The 21,670-nt window shown below is 53.7% G+C and overlaps 2 protein-coding genes across 2 annotated transcripts in view; one reads left to right on the top strand and one right to left on the bottom strand.

Moving 5' to 3' along the window:
* Positions 1 to 21,317, bottom strand: part of cac (calcium voltage-gated channel subunit cacophony) — a 749,704-nt gene extending 728,387 nt beyond the window's left edge. The window contains exon 1 of the mRNA XM_069307633.1: positions 21,115 to 21,317. The gene's annotated coding sequence lies outside the window, so the exon portion shown is untranslated. The remainder of the gene's footprint in view (positions 1 to 21,114) is intronic.
* On the top strand, positions 9,754 to 11,874 carry LOC138353905 (uncharacterized). The gene has a single exon (XM_069307323.1). It carries the CDS (start codon positions 9,754 to 9,756, stop codon positions 11,872 to 11,874), a length of 2,121 nt encoding a protein of 706 aa, XP_069163424.1.
* Positions 21,318 to 21,670: the final 353 nt, after the last annotated feature.

A 21,670-nucleotide genomic window follows, 5' to 3' on the forward strand; every position in this document is an offset into this window, starting at 1 on the left:
GCGAGCAACAGGTCCCTCCCTAGCGAGCAACAGGTCCCTCCCTAGCGAGCAACAGGTCCCTCCCCAGCGAGCAACAGGTCCCTCCCTAGCGAGCAACAGGTCCCTCCCTAGCGAGCAACAGGTCCCTCCCTAGCGAGCAACAGGTTAGATGCCTTCATTGTTCACTACATGCTACTGTATGGTATGGCTAACATCCACTGGAACATGCCACTTTTGCTTCTCTAAAAGTTTGCAAATATTTTAAATGTTTTTATAATGTTGGGTTTCACCTATAAGGTGAGATACCGTTCAACGTGTTCACTTTGGGTGAGCAAAGAGCCCATCTTCCTGCTCCTGTTTAAATTCAGGGAATGAGGAATCAGACATAAATGCCCAAGTCTAACACCCATCATATTGCTGGCTTGAAAATACCCAATTGAAGGGTGTTGTCGGGTGGTTCACCACGATGAAATAACCCGGGGACAGATTCACATAGCAGTTACGCAAGTACTTAGCAGCGTGTACATCTTTCCTCAAACTTTGACGGCTTTGGTTACATTTATTAAACAGTTTACAAGCATGAAAACTTGCCAATCAATTGTTGTTATTGTTATAAACAGCCTCCTGGTGCTTCGGAGCTCATTAACTGTTGAATAATTGTAAATAAAGTCGCCAAAGACTGAGGAAAGATGTACAGGTTCGTAAGTGCTTGCATAACTGCTTCGTGAATCTGGGTACAGGTAACCAACGCTATTCCAACAAACTTCGTCTAACCTATGGGCTACGAACAAAAAAATCGGTGTCACTCATCACCAAAGAGTCAGTTAAGAGGGGAAAGACCCAATGGTTAAAGAGAACCACAGGTCTTATCTCTCGACAACGGAAGTTTGGTCGTCGACGAGTGGAACTTCACAAGCCGCCACCCACCAGCCTCCCGGGCTGTCTGAGAGCACACACTCCCTCTGGTCTCGTACCATAAATGTTATGAGAGAGAAACATCAACCAGACATTTAAAATTCAACAAGTCTGTCACAAAAAATATCCCCCCGCCCTCCGCCCTCCGGTAAAAGATCGTGATTCCACGCCGCTCCTCCACACAGCAAAACCATTCAGAACCGTCAGGAAACAATCTGCAAGCCTAACGACCCCATCAACCACTCCACTCTGCTGTTTACCTCAGAGCAAAATTAATGTAAAATGCGATGCATTCAAAGATTTAGCGAGAAATGTCGTTCCCTGAAGGTGCATTCGGGAGACCGCTGAAGCCGCGGCTGCCATTAACAGCATATTCTCGTACAGATCAGCATGTAGCAAGTGAGACTTGGACGGAGGATCAGCCACATATACCCGAGAACCAGTTGGGGAGAGGAAGTCGAGAGTCACGGGGGAGGGAGTCAGAGTCCCGGATATAAAGACTCTCCGGATGGGCACGAAGACTCAAACCTATCAAAATAATCCACTAAGTCCATTATTTTCATCCAGATTAATGTCAATATTCTTAATGATAAAATATCTCAGTGTCCGTAGCCTCGTGCTGGGGCAGGTGCCTGGCCTGGGGGACAGTAGCGCCCCCAGCCACCAACAGTGGCTGGCCTGGGGGACAGTAGCGCCCCGTGGCTGGCCTGGGGGACAGTAGCGCCCCCAGCCACCTATACAGGACGTGTCAGGAGAAATAACGCTGCAGTTTTCTAACCTCACTGAGAGATAATTGCTTCCGGGTGGGTGGTGTAAAAAGCTGGGTGTGATAACCATTGATGTGTAAATGTCAGACTATCACAGGTGTGGGATGTGTGGCTGTGAGGGATAGTGTGCTCCCGACACCTGCTACTTCTCTCACTTCTCCTACCCCTCACTACTACTGCTGATACATGTTCCACTCACTACTTTCTTTATTTCCATTTCCCTCTCTTTACTAACCCCCCTTCCGTTTTCCCCCTCACTTTCCCTTCCTTCTTCCCTATTTTTCCTTCCCTCTCCTCCACTCCCCCTCCCATTTACTCTTCCATCTCTCCCATTGTCGCTCTCACCAGTCGTGACATCTCGACCTCTAGCCAGAATAAACAACATTGCGAACTTTAGCAGTTAACAGTATATACAAGACCTGACAATTTTGATCTCGTTCCCAATTAAACATTTCAGCGTCAGCCAAAATTCACTTTACCTAACTATTCTCAGAGGGACTGTCACAGCCACCTGTTACCTCCCTGTTATGGGTAGAACTGTCACATCTGTTACCTATATATATATATATATATATATATATAGAGAGAGAGAGAGAGAGAGAGAGAGAGAGAGAGAGAGAGAGAGAGAGAGAGAGAGAGAGAGAGAGAGAGAGAGAGAGAGAGAGAGAGAGAGAGAGGGGGGGAGGGGGGGGGAAGGTGACTCATGGTGGAACAGTAATTTTCTGACAGTCATATCCAGCACTACGACTCGTCAATCATTTACGTGTTCTCTTACAAAATCTGTATATCTTTCCTCACCCATGGCACCTTTGTTTATATTTATTAAACAGATTGTGATGGGTGGTGGTGGTGACGGGTGATGATGGGTGGTGACGGGTGGTGGTGGTGGTGATGGGTGGTGGTTGTGATGGTGGTGATGGCGACGGGTGGTGGGTGGTGGTTGTGATGGGTGGTGGTTGTGATGGGTGGTGGTGGTGATGGGTGGTGGTGGTGATGGTGGTGATGGTGACGGGTGGTGATGGGTGGTGGTTGCGAGGACACAGATGGTCTCTGCCACACCAGGTGACCATCATCCGGGCCCCACACCTTTAATTATCCCACCACCTGGGTCTCACTATTTACCCACCCCGCTAACTCACCCCGGACACTCATTCAACATTTTCACTCACCTACTCAACCTTTTTCCTCTTTTACAATATTTTCCAGAAGTGCATGAGAGAGAGAGAGAGAGAGAGAGAGAGAGAGAGAGAGAGAGAGAGAGAGAGAGAGAGAGAGAGAGAGAGAGAGAGAGAGAGAGAGAGAGACAGAGATAAAGAGACAGAGAGGTTCCTCCAAGAGCACCAAGGGTGTTCTAATCTGCAGGTAGCATGGTACAATAACTACAGAGTGGAGAGGTACAATGACTGCCACACGAGTGAAGTGCTAGAAGCATCAATGATCAAAATACTACTGTTACGGTATCGACACCGCTGCTCGAGTGCGGAGTGGAGATTTCCGCGCCATCTATGGATCTGCACTCCAACCTCCAGGTATTAGGTGCAACTCAGACAACGCCATCTGTTGGTGAGGGAGAGGCATCGGTGAAAGGCTCCGGTTTCCTGCCTCAGTTAGAAAGTGAGGTCGATGAGGCTGACCTCTGGTGGGTGGCGTATCGAGGTCAACCCCATCTAGGTTGTGGCTACAATTTACAATTCCCCGGTGGATGGGTCTTATCCTAGCGTCACCCAGTAGACTGTCTAGCTAATGACGTTTTATGTTCACAAAGGTGACGTAAGGAGGCGATTGCACTGAGGAGGGCAGTTCACCTTGGGCAGTCCAAAAACTCTTGACTTGGTCCTGTGAGAGGACAAAATGGCCGCCGTCGGTTACAGCAGTGTTGTATGGGCCGACGTACCCGGGATTGGTCAGGAAGAGTTACGCGACGACAGTGGTGCGTCTGTTGAGAAATGCTGCTGTCTATAGCAAGAAATGCTCGCTATAGACAGCATTGCGAAATGCTGTCTATAGCGAGCTGCTATAGACTTCTGCCAGGGTGCTAGCAACCCCTGTATGTGATTGTTTGAGACCCTTATCAGCCAGTGTGTATCTGGAGAGTGGAGGTGGGGGTATTGGCACATCGTGACGATAAGGTGTGTGTGGACTGGTCCATGTTGAGGAAGGTGAACTCGCCAGTGATTGCCATTAGATGTGAACGACGTGTACCTGGAAAGTGGATTCACCGGGATTTGATGAACATTTCCAGTGTATTGTGTCCTGAGTGAAAGCGACACTTCGTAAATACTTGTAGTAATATATATATATATATATATATATATATATATATATATATATATATATATATATATATATATATATTAGTGAAAGTTTAATTGTGTATTGTTTATTCCCCCTTTATTCTTTGCACTACTACGTGCCACAGCCAGTTCTTGAAAACTTCCCACGGACTTGGGGTTGGATAAAGAAGAGGTTATATAACAGCAAGAACCCGGTTACTGGCCCAAACCGGCCGTAACAACTACTGAAGAGTAACATCATCGGACATTAACATACAATATAAGAAGATTTGAGTGTGATCAAGGGGCTTATGATGGCATTACCCAGAGTGCCAGTGGGAGGGGCCAGGCAGCCGGGTAAACAGAGTGACTACTCGCTGCCTCACACTCGCGTTCATCACACTAGTCACTATAGTTATTATTTTGTTGTGGGGAGTTAAATAGATAATTTAAGTATAACTATGTTTGTATATTGTATATACAAACATAGCAAACAAAATATATAACAAACATATATATGGCGTCACTGGATCAGTGATGTCAAGCACCGTGTAGTGTGGGTGGGTTGCTTGTCGTCCCCATCCCTGTCCCCCCCATATGGTCCTTTATCCCGTCTAGAGACCACCAAACCTATCCCTGATCCACCAAATCTATCCCAGATGCACGAATCCTTTCCCAGACCCACCAAACCTATCCCAGACCCACCAAACCTATCCCAGACCCACCAAACCTATCTCAGATGCAGCAAACCTATCCCAGATGCAGCAAACCTATCCCAGATGCAGCAAACCTATCCCAGACCCACCAATCCTATCCCAGACCCCACACACCCCATCCCAGACCCACCAACCCTATCCCAGACCCACCAAACCTATTCCAGACCCCATCTAACCCATCCCAGATGCAGCAAAACTATCCCAGACAGTGCCGGCGATCACACTCAAGGTATTAAGACTATCGCATTCTACTACAAACAAGATACCTCGTCATCCATTACCCAATCCCCCCTCGTACTCACCACCCCCCCCATAACTCGCCATTCCCTTCTGTCATAACACCACTTACCCCTGCCTCACATTACTCGCCAATATACCCCCCCCCCACACATTACTCATCAATGTTGAATGCGTGAACATAATGTTCACATTCCCTAAACGATGCATCAACTTTAAATTTTTCTATCAATCTAGTTATCACATATTTCCCCCCCCCCCAGCCCCCCTCCCCCCTCTCTCGGCTCCCTCCCCTCCCTAGGCTCCTCCATACCCCCCCCCCCAGCATCATTTACACAACCCGTAACTTTCATCTTCCGTCATAAAATAACACAGCGTAACGGTAAAGCTGAGTCTGTTAACGGTAGTGACCGTTGACTGCTGACCGTTGTCCCCAACGTACACATTACAAATCGCTATAAAAACACCGGCTCACAAAAATCCACGTTTTGTACGTTTCTGGTTTAGCAATTTGTAGGTTGTGGTCAATCACGAGAACGGACTACACCAGTCGTCGGCTTAACTAGCGAACAGGCGCCAAGAGGCAGGTTAAAGAGTTGTCTCGAGAGGACTACGAGGGCCTCATCCCTAACAGAAGAAATATTCTTCGTGGGCTCCTACCATTTGCCGCGAAGTGTGTCCCCCGGACAGTTTAGCATGCAATATCCCCCACCAGCGCCAAGATATTCTCCCACAGGATAATGTAACTCCCCAGCTGACCTAACGATGCCTCAATAACCCCGTTAACACCTTGCCCTCGCCTCAATACCTCGCTTGTTTACAGCACCTGTACCGGAGGTTACAGTACCGGTACAGGCAATATGCCCACTTGTCCTGCCCTACCTCACGCTAGACTGCCGCCTCTGAGTCGGTCCGAGTGTAAGGAGAACCACCAGGAATTACAGGCAAAGCGTTAAACCTTGTCTATGTGGGGCAAAGTGAAGGGTTGGTGCTGATGGTCCCATCTGACCTCCCACTGCTGGGGTTCCAATCCTCTTGACCCGCCTCACAAGTGATTCCAAAGAGGCTTGGACATGTGACCAGCTAGCGGAGCTGACTGTAAGAAACAGGGAGGAGCAGAGAGGAAAGGAGTGATAAATGGTGGGAGATTAAAGGAAATAAACAAAATAAAGCAAGACAGAAAACGGAGGAAGAAAAGTCAGCAGTTTTAAAGGAAAATACGTCGGCATTAATGAACAGAGATGGAGGGAGAAGTTGAGGGCAGGGATGGAGAAGGACTTGAGGGCTAAGGAAGTGTACATCCTATATCCTCTAGATCCGGGTAGCTTCGGGCGTCAGGGGATACACACCTATTCTTCCGTTCCTGCTTCCTTTTCCTCCTAGGCATACTCCTTGCTCCCCCCTCCTCTCGCTTCATCCTCATCTCTTCCCCCCTCTTTATCAAATTCCTCTTCTACATCCACTTTCAATCTCCTGAGTCGACCTCTTACCGCTGTCACTTCGTGGTCCCCTTCCTACTCTTCCCTCTTTATTTTCCTCCCACTTTTCTACCTCCTTTTCTGCCCATTTTACCTTCTTTTTCCGTCTTCTTCCCCTGCACCACGTCCCTCCCTTCCTCGTCTGTTGCCCGTTATCCCTATTACATGTTCACCTCTACACCTTCATCATCACACTATCATTCTCTGCCATCTTCTTCCTCTTCCTCTCTATGTCACCTCTTCCACCTGTCGTACCCTGTTCTCACTCGTCCCCTCATCTCTCTCCCTTCACCAGACTTCCCTCCCACCTGCCCATTCCAGACAAAGGGAAGCATGTCAGTGGTCAGCTCCGAGGTCACCGTAATGTTGTAGCTGGCAGGTTCGTTACCTTGGGACTGGATACCTCCTCCTCCTGCTCCGTCTCACCTTCCCCTTGGCCAATCACCTGGCCACATGACCCACAAGGGGGAGAAATTTGTAGTTTGGACCGGTTGTCCAGACTTAACAAGAGAGAGAGAGGTGTTAAGTCTGGACAACCAGTCCAAGAGAGAGGTGGACTGGTTGTGCAGACTTAACAAGAGAGAGAGAGGTGTTAAGTCTGGACAACCAGTCCAAGAGAGAGGTGGACTGGTTGTCCAGACTTAACAAGAGAGAAGTGGACTGGTTGTCCAGACTTAACAAGAGAGAGGTGGACTGGTTGTCCAGACTTAACAAGAGAGGTGGACTGGTTGTCCAGACTTAACAAGAGAGAGGTGGAACCGAACTGAAAGATATTTGTGTAGAAGTCAAGTATGTACAACACAGCCTAAGCCCCTTGTCGGAGGTGAAAGGAGACAAAGCCCCTTGAGACGGAGGACTCGAGAGGGCGGCAGGCCAACAAGTCTACGGTCTCGCCTACCCACATTTCACTTACTTCTTGTGATATAATTGATAACATTTATATCTATAAAATGATTATATGGCTACTGTTAAAGGGGGTCGGGGTCGGCCCCATTCCCTTCACACACCCCCATCACCGCTCCTCCTAACTACCATTCCCCCCCCCTGGTTTCCCCCATCATTTGCCATACTCCTCCCCTCATCTCCTCCTACCCCTCGACATCCCATTCTTCCCTTTCACTCTATCCTCTGTGTCTACCTATTCGTTCCTCACGCTCCCCTCGTAATCTTTACTCTCCCCTTGTCGTCTCCATGCTTCCCACCTTCACTCTCCCCTCATTCACTCCTCCTATCCTATATTCTCCCCTTCCCTCAGTTGCTATTCCTTCCAGTTGCTATATCACAACCGTTCCTTTGCTAAGCTTTACTCCCTTTCGTTACCACGTGCTCTCTCTCTCTCTACAGCTTCATGTTACCACGTGCTCTCTCTCTCGACAGCTTCATGTTACCATAATTTTATACATTCACGGCACCATCCTTGCCCCTCCCACCTTCACGGTCCCATCCTTGCCCCTCCCACCTTCACGGTCCCATCCTTACCCATCCCACCTTCACGGTCCCATCCTTACCCATCCCACCTTCACGGTCCCATCCTTGCCCCTCCCACCTTCACGGTCCCATCCTTGCCCCTCCCACCTTCACGGTCCCATCCTTGCCCCTCCCACCTTCACGGTCCCATCCTTGCCCCTCCCACCTTCACGGTCCCATCCTTGCCCCTCCCCCCTTCACGGTCCCATCCTTGCCCCTCCCACCTTCACGGCCCCATCCTTGCCCCTCCCACCTTCACGGCCCCATCCTTGCCCTCAATCTGGCCACCACAAGAGGCGGGGGGGGGGGCGAGTGGGTGGCCAACCAGCCTCATTACCCACAGTCTGAGCCAGTTAGTAATTTGCTCCACCACCCGCTTCTCTCCCTCCTTCCCCACCTCTCTCCCCAACACTCTCTTACCCTTACTCACTCACTCTAACCCTAAATATCTCACTATCCCCCACCCTTCCTCCCATATTACCCAGCCCTCACTATCCCCCACCCTCCCTCCATCTCACTATCTCCCTATCGCCCCCCTTTTCATTTGTCAAGCTGCTCACTATTTCTACGATGAAACCCGTCCACACCGCCACCCTCTAGGTCTGTCTTATCTCTTATCTTCACTAGGTAAATTCCATAGTCTTCTTCACACCCTCAACACGCCGCCCACACCCTCACCCACAAGTGAACAATTGTACACAAATCTTCACACACACACTAGGTGTGTCGCCACTGGACCAGGTGTGTCACCACACTGGCCCAGGTGTGTATCACCACACTGGGGCAGGTGTGTGTCGCCACACTGGGCCAGGTGTATCACCACACTGGGGCAGGTGTGTCACTCCCTCACTAAAACTTCCAGTTTTTCTGTTCTACCTTCAGTTTTATCTCTTACATCCGTCTACATCTACTTCCTCCTCCTCTCTTTATTATCCCTCACTTGCCTTCCGTTCTCTATTCCTCTTTGGTGCCGTCTCTCTCTCTCTCACTTCGCAACTCTCGCCTCAGTTTTCCTATCCTACTCCTTTTATCCCTTCTAGTTCTTTGTTCCCTGTCTCTTGTATTTCATCTACTTTATCCCTTTTTCTTCTCTGATCACCACATTACATACTCCTTTTTTCCTGCTCTTCCACATGTACCACCAGCGATCATTCCTAACATACTCCTCCTTCCCTTCTTTTTCCATCTCTATATCGTCCATTCCATATTACCTCCCTCCGTCATACCTCTTCTCTTCCCTCTTCCCTTCGATTCCTTCCTGCCTCTCCCAATACACAGTGTGAGTCAGGTCACTTGTGTAGGGCCAGACAGGAAATTGGTGCTCCACGTTAATTATCCCCCTCCCTTTCTCTTGCCCCCACCTCCCTTACCTCCTCTCCTTCTCACTCTCTACCTTCTCTTCCCTCCTCTCCTTCTCACTCTCTCCCTTCTCTTTCCTCTCTTACCTCCTCTCCTTCTCACTCTCTCCCTTCTCTTCCCTCGTTCCCACCCCCCTCTAACTACCCCTGGTACCAGAACAAGGCCCTCGGGACATGCAGACACTTTGCCAGTGTCAATTACACTCTCTAGGACGCCACACAGTGGAAACATTATAATCATCATTGATAAAAATCAACATTTTTTACCAATTTACAAAACGGACAATATTCCGGATTTTCCAACTGGCCGCCGTGTCAAACACCGAACCTTTCAGTAATTATAACTGGGATGGAAATCTTAAAAATCAGCCCAGAAAAAACAATGTAACCACATAGCCAACTGATACTATCCACACATGTAGATACACTATCCATACATGAAGATACACTATCCACACATGTAGATACACTATCCACACATGTAGATACACTATCCACACATGTACATACACACCCAAACGGTTCCTGACGCGCACATCCCACTGGGCACATCTGTAGCCAAGATGTGCCCAGGCCCCAGAGAGCCCTACGCCGTCCCAGAGAGCCCTACGCCGTCCCAGAGAGCCCTACGCCGCCCCAGAGAGCCCTACGCCGCCCCAAAGAGCCCTACGCCGCCCCCAGAGAGCCCTACGCCGCCCCCAGAGAGCTCTACGCCGCCCCCGAGAGCCCTACGCCGCCCCCGAGAGCCCTACGCCGTCCCAGAGAGCCCTACGCCGTCCCAGAGAGCCTTACGCCACCCCAGAGAGCCCTACGCCACCCCAGAGAGCCCTACGCCACCCCAGAGAGCCCTATGCCACCCCAGAGAGCCCTACGCCACCCCAGAGAGCCCTACGCCGCCCCAGAGAGCCCTACGCCGCCCCAGAGAGCTCTACGCCGCCCCAGAGAGCCCTACGCCGCCCCAGAGAGCCCTACGCCGCCCCAGAGAGCCCTACACCGCCCCAGAGCCCTACGCCGCCCCAGAGAGCCCTACGCCGCCCCAGAGAGCCTTACGCCGCCCCAGAGAGCCCTACGCCACCCCAGAGAGCCCTACGCCGCCCCAGAGAGCCCTACGCCGCCCCAGAGAGCCCTACGCCGCCCCAGAGAGCCCTACGCCGTCCCAGAGAGCCCTACCCCGCCCCAGAGAGCCCTACGCCGCCCCAGAGAGCCCTACGCCGTCCCAGAGAGCCCTACGCCGTCCCAGAGAGCCCTACGCCGCCCCAGAGAGCCCTACGCCGCCCCAGAGAGCCCTACGACGTCCCAGAGAGCCCTACGCCGCCCCAAAGAGCCCTACGCCGCCCCCAGAGAGCCCTACGCCGCCCCCAGAGAGCTCTACGCCGCCCCCGAGAGCCCTACGCCGCCCCCAAGAGCCCTACGCCGTCCCAGAGAGCCCTACGCCGCCCCAGAGAGCTCTACGCCGCCCCAGAGAGCCCTACGCCGCCCCAGAGAGCCCTACGCCGCCCCAGAGAGCCCTACACCGCCCCAGAGCCCTACGCCGCCCCAGAGAGCCCTACGCCGCCCCAGAGAGCCTTACGCCGCCCCAGAGAGCCCTACGCCACCCCAGAGAGCCCTACGCCGCCCCAGAGAGCCCTACGCCGCCCCAGAGAGCCCTACGCCGCCCCAGAGAGCCCTACGCCGCCCCAGAGAGCCCTACCCCGCCCCAGAGAGCCCTACGCCGCCCCAGAGAGCCCTACGCCGTCCCAGAGAGCCCTACGCCGTCCCAGAGAGCCCTACGCCGCCCCAGAGAGCCCTACGCCGCCCCAGAGAGCCCTACGACGTCCCAGAGAGCCCTACGCCGCCCCAAAGAGCCCTACGCCGCCCCCAGAGAGCCCTACGCCGCCCCCAGAGAGCTCTACGCCGCCCCCGAGAGCCCTACGCCGCCCCCGAGAGCCCTACGCCGTCCCAGAGAGCCCTATGCCGTCCCAGAGAGCCTTACGCCACCCCAGAGAGCCCTACGCCACCCCAGAGAGCCCTACGCCACCCCAGAGAGCCCTACGCCACCCCAGAGAGCCCTACGCCGCCCCAGAGAGCTCTACGCCGCCCCAGAGAGCCCTACGCCGCCCCAGAGAGCCCTACACCGCCCCAGAGCCCTACGCCGCCCCAGAGAGCCCTACACCGCCCCAGAGCCCTACGCCGCCCCAGAGAGCCTTACGCCGCCCCAGAGAGCCCTACGCCGTCCCAGAGAGCCCTACGCCACCCCAGAGAGCCCTACGCCGCCCCAGAGAGCCCTACGCCGCCCCAGAGAGCCCTACGCCGCCCCAGAGAGCCCTACGCCGCCCCAGAGAGCCCTACGCCGCCCCAGAGAGCCTTACGCCGCCCCAGAGAGCCCTACGCCGTCCCAGAGAGCCCTACGCCGCCCCCAGAGAGCCCTACGCCGCCCCCAGAGAGCCCTACGCCGCCCCCAGAGAGCCCTACGCCGCCCCCGAGAGCCCTACGCCGCCCCCAGAGAGCCCTACGCCGCCCCCAGAGAGCCCTACGCCGCCCCAGCAACATATTCAGAAATACTAATTGGCGGCTTTTCCCTTTTAATGTTGAAGCATCTTTGGGCGGCAGTATGCAAGTGGTGTCCCGTCCCTCTCATTAGTCTCCCCTTCCTGAGGGCCCGAGGGGAAGGAAGGAAGCTGATGGGAAAGGCAGAAGAGAACTAGATGGTACAAGGAGTGTGAAAGAGAAGACGAAGAAATGGGAAAAGCCAAGGGAAAGTGAAAAAAAATAGACGGTAAACATGAAATGAGGAAAGAGTGAAGATGGGAAACAAGGAAACACTGAAATAAAAATAATAAGGTCAAATGAGACATTAATGAGCACACGTGGCACGAGGCAAGTGCCATAATGGCACCCAGAAGGATGCCAGGTATACCGACGAGCCCCAGAGACATCTGAAAGGATTGGTTACAGTTCAGATTAGCGAACACGCGCCTTTGCGTAAGTGTTCACAGGCTGTAATTCATCTCCCATAACTACCATTAGGAGAATACAGTTGCAATTGGTGGCAGATGGTTACAGCGATGGTGGTTGACGATAGGTACTCCTCTACCTTGACCTGAAGTAGAGGGAAAGTTATGTCGATGAAGCAGGATACTCTCTCACTCATCTGTGGTGCTGTGTCACTCACCTGTGGTGCTGTGTCACTCACCTGTGGTGGTGTGTCACTTACCTGTGGTGCTGTCTCACTCACCTGTGGTGCTGTGTCACTCATCTGTGGTGGTGTGTCACTCATCTGTGGTGCTGTCTCACTCACCTGTGGTGCTGTCTCACTCACCTGTGGTGCTGTCTCACTCACCTGTGGTGCTGTCACACTCACCTGTGGTGCTGTCACACTCACCTGTGGTGCTGTGTCACTCATCTGTGGTGGTGTGTCACTCATCTGTGGTGCTGTCTCACTCACCTGTGGTGCTGTGTCACTCACCTGTGGTGCTGTGTCACTCACCTGTGGTGCTGTGTCACTCACCTGTGGTGCTGTCTCACTCACCTGTGGTGCTGCCTCACTCACCTGTGGTGCTGTGTCACTCATCTGTGGTGGTGTGTCACTCATCTGTGGTGCTGTCTCACTCACCTGTGGTGCTGTCTCACTCACCTGTGGTGCTGTCTCACTCACCTGTGGTGCTGTCTCACTCACCTGTGGTGCTGTCTCACTCACCTGTGGTGCTGTCACACTCACCTGTGGTGCTGTCACACTCACCTGTGGTGCTGTCACACTCACCTGTGGTGCTGTCTCACTCACCTGTGGTGCTGTCACACTCACCTGTGGTGCTGTCACACTCACCTGTGGTGCTGTCACACTCACCTGTGGTGCTGTCTCACTCACCTGTGGTGCTGTCACACTCACCTGTGGTGCTGTCACACTCACCTGTGGTGCTGTCACACTCACCTGTGGTGCTGTCACACTCACCTGTGGTGCTGTCACACTCACCTGTGGTGCTGTCACACTCACCTGTGGTGCTGTCACACTCACCTGTGGTGCTGTCACACTCACCTGTGGTGCTGTCACACTCACCTGTGGTGCTGTCACACTCACCTGTGGTGCTGTCACACTCACCTGTGGTGCTGTCACACTCACCTGTGGTGCTGTCACACTCACCTGTGGTGCTGTCACACTCACCTGTGGTGCTGTCACACTCACCTGTGGTGCTGTGTCACTCACCTGTGGTGCTGTCTCACTCACCTGTGGTGCTGTCACACTCACCTGTGGTGCTGTCACACTCACCTGTGGTGCTGTGTCACTCACCTGTGGTGCTGTCTCACTCACCTGTGGTGCTGTCACACTCACCTGTGGTGCTGTGTCACTCACCTGTGGTGCTGTCTCACTCACCTGTGGTGCTGTGTCACTCACCTGTGGTGCTGTCACACTCACCTGTGGTGCTGTCTCACTCACCTGTGGTGCTGTCTCACTCACCTGTGGTGCTGTCTCACTCACCTGTGGTGCTGTCACACTCACCTGTGGTGCTGTCTCACTCACCTGTGGTGCTGTCTCACTCACCTGTGGTGCTGTCTCACTCACCTGTGGTGCTGTCACACTCACCTGTGGTGCTGTCTCACTCACCTGTGGTGCTGTCTCACTCACCTGTGGTGCTGTGTCACTCACCTGTGGTGCTGTCTCACTCACCTGTGGTGCTGCCTCACTCACCTGTAATTGCCTCACCTGAAAGGGAGAAAAAAGGGTGTTTGCTGTAAAAAAAAAAATCCCAATATAAAACTCTACAGTAAACAAGTACTGTACACTGAAATTGGAACAAACAAGTACAGCGGCAGTACAACGAGCTCAGTTGTACAGCCTTGTACCACCCAATTACAGTTATAAATCATTCAACCAAATGCATAACAAATAAATTAAAAATACAAATTAATAACTGAATTGGATAAGCACATATGGAAGTGAAATAGATTAGCACATATGGAACTGAAATAGATAAGAACATATGGATCTGAAATAGATTAGCACATATGGAAGTGAAATAGATTAGCACATGGAAGTGAAATAGATTAGCACATATGGAAGTGAAATAGATTAGCACATATGGAAGTGAAATAGATTAGCACATATGGAACTGAAATAGATTAGCACATATAGAACTGAAATAGATAACCACATATGGAACTGAAATAGATTAGCACATATGGATCTGAAATAGATAAGCACATATGGAACTGAAATGGATTGGCACATATGGAATTGAAATAGATTAGCACATATGGAACTGCAATAAATAAGCACATATGGAAGGCAAATATAAACGATGAATTACACCGCGCCACTCACAGTTTCATGGAACAAAACTCTTTGTCAACAAAGGCGGCTATTTTTTAAGTCTCGTTTTCTGTTCGGAGAAAGAAAATGGCGAAGTGGAGTCATTTTTGTTTCTGGCCGGTACGCACAAACCGAACTTTACCTAACCTTACCTAACTTTACCTAACTTAAGAATCTAGCTACTTCATTTTTCTGTAAATTTATATTAATACCGGCGACTATGTTTAGTACGTATATGTACTATGTTAGGCCTAAGATAGAGCTTATTAAGCCTAAGATTGCTGGGAAAGGTTAAGTTTTATATTCATATTGCGGTTAAGAAAATTTCAAGTTAGTCCAAATTCGATAACTCAAAAGTCACCTTTATGGTGGTCTATAACTACATATTGGTAGTTTGGATCAAGTAGTTGCTATACGTAGTTTCACTTAAGAGGGGTAGGCTGGATAATAAGCCCAATAAGGACTTGTGGTTGAGATAAGGCAGTTATCAAGGGAAGCCTTAACAACCGTCCAGTGGTTGACAGACCTTGACCCCAGACAATCTTAATTAGTTGTATCTCGTATACCTTTAATTGAAATGAAAGAAAACTGCATTAAGATTTGTATAATGATCTATTGAATTTAATTATACTCTGAGCCCTTTAATTGATATTAAAAATTGTCCTAATACAAGGTATTATATGTGGAGTATTTAGGTATTTTCTCAAGATGTTTTGTGATTTACGTCAAAACTCTATTTTTTAATGTGAGCCAATTTGTTGAGGCATGCAATAACGCTGAATATATTTTGGTAATGAATAAAACGGGGCGCCCCTGCCACACCGTTGCTCTCACACCCCTGCCAGACCGTTGCTCTCACCCACACCCCTGCCAGACCGTTGCTCTCACACCCCTGCCAGACCGTCGCTCTCACCCACACCCCTGTCACACCGTTGCTCGCTCTCACACCCCTGCCACACCGTTGCTCTCACCCACACCCCTGCCACACCGTTGCTCTCACCCACACCCCTGCCAGACCGTTGCTCTCACCCACACCCCTGCCACACCGTTGCTCTCACCCACACCCCTGCCACACCGTTGCTCTCACCCACACCCCTGCCAGACCGTTGCTCTCACTCACACCCCTGCCACACCGTTGCTCTCACTCACACCCCTGCCAGACCGTCGCTCTCACTCACACCCCTGCCACACCGTTGCTCTCACCCACACCCCTGCCAGACCGTTGCTCTCACCCACACCCCTACCAGACCGTTGCTCTCACCCACACCCCTGCCAGACCGTCGCTCTCACCCACACCCCTGCCAGACCGTTGCTCTCACCCACACCCCTGCCAGACCGTCGCTCTCACCCACACCCCTGCCACACCGTTGCTCTCACCCACACCCCTGCCAGACCGTTGCTCTCACCCACACCCCTGCCAGACCGTCGCTCTCACTTACACCCCTGCCAGACTGTCGCTCTCACCCATACCCCTGCCAGACCGTTGCTCTCACCCACACCCCTGCCAGACCGTTGCTCTCACCCACACCCCTGCCAGACCGTTGCTCTCACCCACACCCCTGCCAGACCGTTGCTCTCACCAACACCCCTGCCACACCATTGCTCTCACACCCCTGCCAGACCGTTGCTCTCACCCACACCCCTGCCAGACCGTTGCTCTCACCCACACCCTTGCCACACCGTTGCTCTCACCCACACCCCTGCCAGACCGTTGCTCTCACTTACACCCCTGCCACACCGTTGCTCTCACCCACACCCCTGCCACACCGTTGCTCTCACCCACACCATTGCTCTCACTTACACCCCTGCCAGACCGTTGCTCTCACCCACACCCCTGCCAGACCGTTGCTCTCACCCACACCCCTGCCAGACCGTTGCTCTCACCCACACCCCTGCCAGACCGTTGCTCTCACCCACACCCCTGCCAGACCGTTGCTCTCACTCACACCCCTGCCAGACCGTTGCTCTCACCCACACCCCTGCCAGACCGTTGCTCTCACCCACACCCCTGCCACACCGTTGCTCTCACCCACACCCCTGCCACACCGTTGCTCTCACCCACATCCCTGCCACACCGTTGCTCTCACCCACACCCCTGCCAGACCGTTGCTCTCACTCACACCCCTGCCACACCGTTGCTCTCACCCACACCCCTGCCACACCGTTGCTCTCACTTACACCCCTGCCACACCGTTGCTCTCACTCACACCCCTGCCAGACCGTTGCTCTCACCCACACCCCTGCCACACCGTTGCTCTCACCCACATCCCTGCCACACCGTTGCTCTCACCCACACCCCTGCCAGACCGTTGCTCTCACTCACACCCCTGCCACACCGTTGCTCTCACCCACACCCCTGCCACACCGTTGCTCTCACTTACACCCCTGCCACACCGTTGCTCTCACCCACACCCCTGCCAGACCGTTGCTCTCACCCACACCCCTGCCAGACCGTTGCTCTCACTCACACCCCTGCCACACCGTTGCTCTCACCCACACCCCTGCCAGACCGTTGCTCTCACCCACACCCCTGCCAGACCGTTGCTCTCACTTACACCCCTGCCACACCGTTGCTCTCACCCACACCCCTGCCAGACCGTTGCTCTCACCCACACCCCTGCCACACCGTTGCTCTCACCCACACCCCTGCCAGACCGTTGCTCTCACCCACACCCCTGCCAGACCGTTGCTCTCACTTACACCCCTGCCACACCGTTGCTCTCACCCACACCCCTGCCAGACCGTTGCTCTCACCCACACCCCTGCCACACCGTTGCTCTCACCCACACCCCTGCCAGACCGTTGCTCTCACTTACACCCCTGCCAGACCGTTGCTCTCACCCACACCCCTGCCAGACCGTTGCTCTCACCCACACCCCTGCCACACCGTTGCTCTCACCCACACCCCTGCCAGACCGTTGCTCTCACCCACACCCCTGCCAGACCGTTGCTCTCACTTACACCCCTGCCACACCGTTGCTCTCACCCACACCCCTGCCACACCGTTTCTCTCACTTACACCCCTGCCACACCGTTGCTCTCACCCACACCCTTGCCAGACCGTTGCTCTCACCCACACCCCTGCCAGACCGTTGCTCTCACCCACACCCCTGCCAGACCGTTGCTCTCACCCACACCCCTGCCAGACCGTTGCTCTCACCCACACCCCTGCCACACCGTTGCTCTCACACCCCTGCCAGACCGTTGCTCTCACTCACACCCCTGCCAGACCGTTGCTCTCACTTACACCCCTGCCACACCGTTGCTCTCACCCACACCCCTGCCACACCGTTGCTCTCACCCACACCCCTGCCAGACCGTTGCTCTCACCCACACCCCTGCCACACCGTTGCTCTCACTTACACCCCTGCCACACCGTTGCTCTCACCCACACCCCTGCCAGACCGTTGCTCTCACCCACACCCCTGCCAGACCGTTGCTCTCACCCACACCCCTGCCACACCGTTGCTCTCACACCCCTGCCAGACCGTTGCTCTCACTCACACCCCTGCCAGACCGTTGCTCTCACCCACACCCCTGCCACACCGTTGCTCTCACTTACACCCCTGCCAGACCGTTGCTCTCACTCACACCCCTGCCACACCGTTGCTCTCACCCACACCCCTGCCAGACCGTTGCTCTCACCCACACCCTTGCCAGACCGTTGCTCTCACTCACACCCCTGCCACACCGTTGCTCTCACCCACACCCGTGCCAGACCGTTGCTCTCACCCACACCCCTGCCACACCGTTGCTCTCACACCCCTGCCACACCGTTGCTCTCACTTACACCCCTGCCAGACCGTTGCTCTCACCCACACCCCTGCCTGACCGTTGCTCTCACTCACACCCCTGCCACACCGTTGCTCTCACTCACACCCCTGCCAGACTGTTGCTCTCACCCACACCCCTGCCAGACCGTTGCTCTCACCCACACCCCTGCCACACCGTTGCTCTCACCCACACCCCTGCCACACCGTTGCTCTCACCCACACCCCTGCCACACCGTTGCTCTCACTTACACCCCTGCCAGACCGTTGCTCTCACTCACACCCCTGCCACACCGTTGCTCTCACCCACACCCCTGCCACACCGTTGCTCTCACTTACACCCCTGCCAGACCGTTGCTCTCACTCACACCCCTGCCACACCGTTGCTCTCACCCACACCCCTGCCACACCGTTGCTCTCACCCACACCCCTGCCAGACCGTTGCTCTCACCCACACCCTTGCCAGACCGTTGCTCTCACTCACACCCCTGCCACACCGTTGCTCTCACCCACACCCGTGCCAGACCGTCGCTCTCACCCACACCCCTGCCACACCGTTGCTCTCACCCACACCCCTGCCACCCCCCCCCCCCACCATTGTAAACCTCCCAGGGAGGTGTAATTCAGGGTTTACAACCAGAGGTGTACTGGGATTTATGCTCAATTATCCTGGATGACTTATAGTGGGGAGCCGCACAGTTTACCATAGTCTTTATCTGTTTACACCCTTTTAGTGAGCATGAGACAGGTCCTGTTTACACCCTCCTAGTGAGCATGAGACAGGTCCTGTTTACACTCTCCTAGTGAGCATGAGACAGGTCCTGTTTACACTCTCCTAGTGAGCATGAGACAGGTCCTGTTTACACCCTCCTAGTGAGCATGAGACAGGTCCTGTTTACACTCTCCTAGTGAGCATGAGACAGGTCCTGTTTACACCCTTTTAGTGAGCATGAGACAGGTCCTGTTTACACCCTCCTAGTGAGCATGAGACAGGTCCTGTTTACACTCTCCTAGTGAGCATGAGACAGGTCCTGTTTACACCCTACTAATCAGCATGAGACAGGTCCTATTTACACCCAACTAGCCCTGGTTCATAGGAGAAGGTCCTGTCTAACCCCCAACTAATCAATATGGACAGGCCCTATATACACCTTACTCATCCATATGGGACAGGTATTGTGCGGAGACAGGTGTTGTGGTAGACGAGGCTGGTGTTGTGGTAGACGAGACAGGTGTTGTGGTAGACGAGACAGGTGTTGTGGTAGACGAGACAGGTGTTGTGGTAGACGAGACAGGTGTTGTGGTAGACGAGACAGGTGTTGTGGTAGACGAGACAGGTGTTGTGGTAGGCGAGACAGGTGTTGTGGTAGGCGAGACAGGTGTTGTGGTAGACGAGACAGGTGTTGTGGTAGACGAGACAGGTGTTGTGGTAGGCGAGACAGGTGTTGTGGTAGGCGAGACAGGTGTTGTGGTAGGCGAGACAGGTGTTGTGGTAGGCGAGACAGGTGTTGTGGTAGACGAGGCTGGTGTTGTGGTAGACGAGACAGGTGTTGTGGTAGGCGAACAGATTAGGACAGTTAAGGATTGGTGCCTTGTCAATCCTCCCTCACCATGACTCTAACTTAGACCATATAATTCGCGTGTTACCCTTGCACCACCAGGTACAATATGGTAAGCCTGGAGGTTGATTGATTGATTGATTGACGAAGATTAAGCCACCACGAGAGGTGGCATGGGCATGAGTAGTCCCGTAGGTGGTAGATGGGATTGAATGTTGGTCTCTGGTGGTAGGCGTGGAAATATAGCGGGTGAAGCAATAGGTAATGGGTTTCCCCATTATCAGGGAAAGGCAACTATCCAGTAATGGGGAACAGGATAGCACTTGATAGGGATACGAGGAAGATCATTTGGGATAGGACGTAGGGAAGGATCGGTGCCCAACCTCTTTGACCATCGGGGATTGAACTTCGACCTGCAAGAAGCGAGGGCATTGTTGTACCGACCAGTCCAAGTGGATGGGTATATAGGACAGGTGTTGTTGCAACAAGTGTGGCGGGGCACTATGACAGGTGTTGCAGCAACAAGTGTGGCGCTGCACAATGACAGGTGTTGCAGCAACAAGTGTGGCGGGGCACAATGACAGGTGTTGCAGCAACAAGTGTGACGCTGCACAATGACAGGTGTTGCAGCAACAAGTGTGGCGCTGCACAATGACAGGTGTTGCAGCAACAAGTGTGGCGCTGCACAATGACAGGTGTTGCAGCAACAAGTGTGGCGCTGCACAATGACAGGTGTTGCAGCAACAAGTGTGGCGCTGCACAATGACAGGTGTTGCAGCAATAAGTGTGACGCTGCACAATGACAGGTGTTGCAGCAACACGTGTGGCGCTGCACTAAGACAGGTGTTGCAGCAACAAGTGTGGCGGGGCACAATGACAGGTGTTGCAGCAATAAGTGTGGCGCTGCACAATGACAGGTGTTGCAGCAACAAGTGTGACGCTGCACAATGACAGGTGTTGCAGCAACAAGTGTGGCGCTGCACAATGACAGGTGTTGCAGCAACAAGTGTGGCGCTGCACAATGACAGGTGTTACAGCAACAAGTGTAGCGCTGCACAATGACAGGTGTTGCAGCAACAAGTGTGGCGCTGCACAATGACAGGTGTTGCAGCAACAAGTGTGGCGCTGCACAATGACAGGTGTTGCAGCAACAAGTGTGACGCTGCACAATGACAGGTGTTGCAGCAACAAGTGTGGCGCTGCACAATGACAGGTGTTGCAGCAATAAGTGTGACGCTGCACAATGACAGGTGTTGCAGCAACAAGTGTGGCGCTGCACAATGACAGGTGTTGGGTGAAGCGCAGTTGTACCTTTATGTTATCATACACGTGGCCAGACTGGTCGCTGATAGGGGCAGGTCGCCGCTGCAGACATATTGCATGCCCTGGGGCGTGGTCACGTGCCCTGGGCGTGGTCACGTGCCCTGGGCGTGCCCCAGCTTGTGTTGTGAGGGGCGGGGGAAGGGGGGGAGGGTCGTGGCACGGAGGAAGCACGTCACTGACAGGAGCTAGCGGACCGGGCCGCCTTCACCGCCACTGCGAGAGGATCAACTAGCGGCCCGAGCAGGCCCGCTGCGGCGTCACCACCCCCCCAGAGTCACTCCCCCCCACCACCACCATCCCCCCCCCCTCTTCCACCCCCATCTTGCCCCCTCACTCACCCCATCCACGCCCATCCTCCTCCCCCAGCTTCCCCCATGTCGGTGCCACCGCCCACCACAGCTATCACTGTGGTAACCATTCTCTCACCCCCACCTCCGCTTCACTCTCCCCCCATCATCTCACCCCCCACCCCAGGTAAGGCTATTCACCCCTCCCGGAAGGTGCCAGAAGGTGTGCCCTGATGCGTGCCAGCGTGCGTGGTGGG

The sequence above is a fragment of the Procambarus clarkii genome, chromosome 60 (assembly GCF_040958095.1).
Source record: "Procambarus clarkii isolate CNS0578487 chromosome 60, FALCON_Pclarkii_2.0, whole genome shotgun sequence".
In the NCBI taxonomy this organism is placed as follows: Eukaryota; Metazoa; Arthropoda; class Malacostraca; order Decapoda; family Cambaridae; genus Procambarus; species Procambarus clarkii.